General features: G+C 40.8%; 1 protein-coding gene across 1 annotated transcript in view; it reads right to left on the bottom strand.

Annotated features, from left to right (window-relative positions):
- LOC108297588 (chromosome-associated kinesin KIF4A-like) overlaps window positions 1–6,102 on the bottom strand; it is a gene marked incomplete at its 5' end in the record, with an annotated part of 81,727 nt that overhangs the window by 16,096 nt on the left and 59,529 nt on the right. Inside the window, 3 exons of the mRNA XM_037735464.1 lie at window positions 371–500; window positions 5,433–5,533; window positions 5,659–5,814. Coding sequence (XP_037591392.1) covers window positions 371–500; window positions 5,433–5,533; window positions 5,659–5,814 — 387 coding nt within the window. The remainder of the gene's footprint in view (window positions 1–370; window positions 501–5,432; window positions 5,534–5,658; window positions 5,815–6,102) is intronic.

Raw genomic sequence — 6,102 nt, 5'->3', positions numbered from 1 at the left:
CTCACTGCAACCTCCGCCTCCCGGATTCAAGCCATTCTCCTGCCTCAGTCTCCTGAGTAGCTGGGATTACAGGTGCCCGCCACCACGCCCAGCTAATTTTTGTATTTTTAGTACAGACAGGGTTTCACCATGTTGGTCAGGTTGGTCTCGAACTCCTGACCTCATGATCTGCCCGCCTTGGACTCCCAAAGTGCTGGGATTACAGGCGTGAGCCACTGCCCCCAGCCTATCTACTAAACTCTCTAATGTTAGTGTTACTGGGGTTTCTACCATGAAAAGTGGCAATTACACTATGAAAATATTTCAAGGCTAACATTTCATTTCAACCTACACAGCCAGCCTCCTAACTGCTTGTTAGAGTGATGTTTACCTCTCCAATCAAATATTTCAGGGCACACTTGGCTTCCACAATGGTGGCAATATTCTCCCAGCGTTGTTTTGGTCTGTCCTCACTTTCTGCATCTAGCAGCTTCTGCTGTAGGTCAGCAATCTGAGCACTCCTTCAGGGAAAGAAACAGTGAGCCTTACTGCAAGTAGCCTGAACATCAAGGAGAAGGGGGAAGAACTCTAAGGAGAACTTCAAACGTTACGAATGGAGCTATCAGTTAAGTATCATTTAAATAATGTTTGAGTCATCTAGTTAGGATTCTACATAGTATCTCAAATCCTGTTACAAAGGGACTCTAAGAAACTACCTAAATAGTTTTATTCTATTAAATACTGGTTGAAATAAATGGGTCATAAAGTGGGACTTGGAAAGACTTATCATGATTGAATATAACGTTATTTTGTCTTGAGGCCACATAAGCTCAGACTGTGACATGGTAGTCCACCCATGCAAGGGTTAAGATTCAGGCTGGAGACCTGAAGGAAAAATCTCAAAAGAACAAACAGGTAGATATGCTCTTTACTACAATCAAGTACCAAAATGATACCCATGGCTGGTGTTGTAAGAGGTTATCTTGATGTGCCTGCCCCAAGACTGAGAAGTTTCTAAGAAGGCTAGATATTCTGACCCTGGTTATGGCTTCTGGGTACTTTCTGATCAAGTATGTCCTACACCAAGGTCTACACAGTATTTAAGTTTCACTAATAGCTTTCTTCTCAAATTTGTTCTGTGTCTAGTGAGAAAGAGGATACCAGCATGTACCTCATATGCAGTGATAAGTTTGGTACTATAAGGGAGATGGGTATGAAAATAATCTAAGACTGTAGTTCTCAAATTTTGGGGTCTCCGGACCCCTTCACAGTCTTAAAAATTATTGAAGACCTCTAAGATATTCTGTTCACATGTGTTATACCTATAGAGATTTATAGTATTAGAAAGTACAACTGAAAAAAATTTTAGCTGGGCACAGTGGCTCACGCCTGTAATCCCAGAACTTTTGGGAGGCCGAGGCAGGTGGATCACCTGAGGTCAGGCGTTCAAGACCAGCCTGGCCAACCTGGTTAAATCCTGTCTCTACTAAAAATACAAAAATTACTTGGGTGTGGTGGCGGGTGCCTGTAATCCCAGCAACTTGGGAGGCTGAGGCAGGAGAATCACTTGAACCCAGGAGGCGGAAGTTGCAGTGAGCCAAGATCGTGCCATTGAATTTCAGCCTGGGCAACAGAGCGAGACTCCATCTCAAACAAACAAACAAACAAAACTTAATTCACTTAAGAATCATAAACCTATTGGCTGGACATGGTGGCTCACAGCTGTAATCCCAGAACTTTGGGAGGCTGAGGAGGGTAGATCACCTGAGGTCAGGAGTTCAAGACCAGCCTGACCATCATGGTGAAACCCCATCTTTAAAAAAAAGTAAAAAAATAAAAATAAAAAAAAGTTTCAGATTCACCTCGGCCTCCCAAAGTGCTACGATTACAGGCATGAGCCACCGCGCCTGGCGAATCTGAAACTTACTGGTAAACTTTTTTTGTATTCTCTCATGTTAAAATTCATCAGTCTATCTTGCAATCTGAATGGATCATTTACCAATACATGATTCTATAAAATGCCATTTGGACAATATTAGTCCAGAGTCATGCAGGTCTTCCAAATGTTAACAAATTTCATTCTATAATGTATATTTTTTAAAAATCACACTTGTTAACATCACTACTAGTGTTATCAGAAAAGTTGTTAAAAACGGTCAAGTTCACAGTGGCAGATACAAGTTTTCCAAATCCAAATTTTGCTTGAAAGCTCACATTTTATCTTAGGTAACAAATACTGTCAGCTGTTTTCCTTAAAGCAACAGGCTTGCTCTGTACTTTTTGAGAAAATGTCTGCCAAGTAACCAAGTCTTTTTTTTTTTTTTTGAGACGGAGTTTCACTCATGTTACCCAGGCTGGAGTGCAATGGCGCGATCTCGGCTCACCGCAACCTCCACCTCCTGGGTTCAGGCAATTCTCCTGCCTCAGCCTCCTGAGTAGCTGGGATTACAGGCACGCGCCACCATGCCCAGCTAATTTTTTGTATTTTTAGTAGAGACGGGGTTTCACCATGTTGACCAGGATGGTCTCGATCTCTTGACCTCGTGATCCACCGGCCTCGGCCTCCCAAAGTGCTGGGGATTACAGGCTTGAGTCATCGTGCCTGGCGTAACCAAGTCTTAATAACCACAGTTTGTCTGTCATTTGTTCATTTAAGTAAAAATGATGTCCCATGAAAAAAGAGGCCTATTGAGCTCACACCTCAAACAATCGTACAGTGCTTTCCTTGAGATGACCATCATATTCAGCATGCAGCAGAAGTGCTTTCTGTGTTCTGTTTTGCCAGAAAGGATGTAACAGATATGAACTCCAGGGTCCAGATTTAGTAAAACAAACAACTTTCACTAATTTTGCAATCCCACTCTTAATGAAGACTGGCTTGGTTTTTTAAAACCTGAGAGTATGTGGTGGCGAAGCATACAATGACTACTAGTTCAGGGTGGTGCCACTGCTTTCACTCAGCCTAGGGTTTCAGCACTTTAGCCCACTACAGCTTTTGCATTTTCAGTGCAAATATCAATGTAGCAAAAAGGGCAAATAATGCCTTAATGTTATTATGAAAATAGTTTTGATCACTTTGACTCCCTGACAGGGCCTTGGGGCTCCCCAGGAATCTGTGGACCACACTTTGACAATCTGGTCTAATGTAGAGTCCTTTCCTACAACAAGCTTATAGTCTGTCTTTAGAATGACAAAATAAATATAAAGATAACATGTCAGCTGTATCTCATAATTTATATCATAAGTTCTGAAAGAGTTTAGAGAACAAGGAAGATTAGTGAGGGATTAAAAAGTCAGGGAAGGCTTCTGGAAGAGGTGGGGCAGAACACTTCAGAGTCGCCACCTATCACTGGCCTTTTCCTGTCTTCTCTGACAATTTATGTCCCTTATCTATTCCAGAATTTAGTTTAAGTCTCATCAGTTCTAGAAAAATTCTCCTAATTAAACTTACGTCATTAGACGTCCTTCTATTTGGCACCTGCCCTACATTTACATAATCATTTACTTATCTACTTGGTATGCAGGTAAATGTTTAACAACCAGCACTTAAAAAAAACAGCTCTCAGCTGGGCACAATGGCTCATGCCTGTAATCCTGGCACTTTGGGAGGTCAAGGTGAGCAGATCACTTGAGGCCAAGAGTTCGAGACCATCCTGGCCAACATGGTGAAACCCCATCTCTACTAAAAATACAAAAATTAGCCAGGCATGGTGGCACGTGCCTGTAATTCCAGCTACTTGGGAAGCTGAGGCGTGAGAATAATCTGAACCCAGGAGGCAGAGGTTGCAATGAGCCAAGATCGTGCCACTGCACTCCAGCCTGGGCAACAGAGTGAGATGCCGTCTCAAAACAAATACACAAAACACAAAAACCCCAGACCTGATTTGTAGCTTTTGCTAGTTTCTATGGTGTAAACAGTCTCACCATAATCAGTTGTAAGCTATCAATGGTTTACAACATTCTTGAAATTTTAACAAATGATTCCAGGACACCACTGTGGGCAATGAGAGCAAGGGCAATGTCATCTATTTTATCTGTATATCCCAACTGCATCCACTGTAGCACAAAGCAGGAACTCAAAGCTTGAGTGATTTATAGATGTATCCAAAGATAGAGTTAGTATGTATTGCTAAAACCAGATTAAATGATCCCAAGGTCTTCTGGGCAATAAAATTCCATTATCCTAACACACGATAAAATCTCTGTCAAGGTTCTGTTCCTTCTAGATTTCATAACTGCTTAAAATAATCATGATTAGAAGAGGCTGTGTTGCATAATTTCTGGTCTAGGGCCAGGAGAAGAGGGAGAGAAGAACATTCATCAACCACTTCTTTCTTTTTAGAGACAATACGAGTGACCATGGCACAGGGAACACAGTCTCAAGAGTTCCTGAGAAAGTGCAGTCTTCATTGAGTACTTCTATTTTTTTTTTGAGACAAAGTCTTGCTCTGTCGCCCAGGCTGGAGTTCAATGGCATAATCTCAGCTCACTGCAACCTCTGCCTCCTGGGTTCAAGTGATTCTCCTACCTCAGCCTCCTGCATAGCTGAGATTACAGGTGTCTGCCACCACACCCAGCTAATTTTTTGTATTTTTAGTAGAGACAGGATTTCACCATGTTGGCCAGGCTGGTCTTGAACTCCTGGCCTCAGGTGATCCACCCGCCTCAGCCTCCCAAAGTGCTAGGATTACAGGCATGAGCCACCATGCCCAGCCCATTGAGCACTTCTAATATGCCAAGTACTGTTATGCACTTTACTTACTAATTTTATGTAATGTTCATGACAACTTTACTTACATCTATTTTCTTGATGATCTCTAAAGTTCTCCTTCTGTGTTGTTGCTCTTCTATTATCATTTCTTTGGTTCCTCTAAAATTCTGTTATTGGTTCTACATCTTAGAGACACTACTGCATCAAAAAGTATGGTATCTGACTCTCCGATTATCAGTTAAAAAGAAATAAATAATAAAGAGAAAAAATTGTGCTGTATTGTAAAAAGCATGGGCTTTGGAATTAGAGTGGGTTTTGATTCTCAGTTCTGTTGTTTGTTAGCCAGTTAATTACCTTTGGCAAATTTCTTAAGATCGTTGAACTTCTTTGTAAAAATTAACTAATTAACTAGTTTATTAAAAATCCAGTCAAATTTAGCAGCGAGGGGTTGTATACCAACTTTAGTGACACTAATGTTATTAAGTTCTGATAATCCACTTCCATACAACCAAGTTCATTTTTGATCCCTAAAGTGAGAAGAATGATACTTACCTTATAAGGCATCAAAGGGATTGAATAAGAAAATGTATCTAAGATACCTAGTACAGTGTCTGCTCCAAAAAAATTGTTATTTTCTCTTGTTTTTCTGTCATCACAAAGCTTTTGGATCACTGGATTAATAGGTTCTATTTTTGATTACAGGCATAAATTTTCATAATGGCTTAGAGATAGTCCCTATTACCTGAATTCCATTTCAGTCTCTAGGCTTTCAATCTGCTTTGTAATAGAATCTTCTGACTCTGAAACTTGACCACGCACTTCATTAAGGGAGAATGTACGCCTCTGTAAAGAAGAATAGTGAGAACAAGGGTGAACTACTAAAAGAAAAGTAATCCTCCAAAGCTATGAGGATTTCTGGGGAATGTAGAGTCTGATTACTGGCAACATTTTTTCATAAAGGCACTTACCCGGAGTTTATGGGGTGGATTCTCCCCAGATTCCTTTTTTTCTTTGAGTTGAGCCACATCTTGAGCCAGGATCTTTCTGTCTTCAAGGAGGTCATTCAGATGGCGTTTGGCTTCCTCAGTACTAACCATAACCTCAATTTCATTTCCAAGCCAATTCTGGAAGAGAAATCAGTGATATCTGGGTTAGGGATGAGGAATCACTGGCTCATGAACTAGATTCAGCTACAGACTTAATTTCATTTGGACCAGAGCCCAAGTAGCTACAAGTGTGATATCCATTCATACCTACACTTAAAATTGTCAATACCTCTCAAAGAGCCTTTAACAGCAATATCCCAAAAGGTCATGAGAAAGAGGCTTTCTCCAGAAAATCTTTCTCCAGATTCCTAGTATTTCTGTGTGCCCTGTTCTTTATTTTCTCCATTGCCCTTTTTTTTTTTTTTT

This window comes from Cebus imitator, unplaced genomic scaffold, assembly GCF_001604975.1.
Source record: "Cebus imitator isolate Cc_AM_T3 unplaced genomic scaffold, Cebus_imitator-1.0 Scaffold818, whole genome shotgun sequence".
Classification (NCBI taxonomy): Eukaryota; Metazoa; Chordata; class Mammalia; order Primates; family Cebidae; genus Cebus; species Cebus imitator.
Note: the sequence above shows the minus strand (reverse complement) of the source record. Positions and strands in the feature narration are given on the sequence as shown.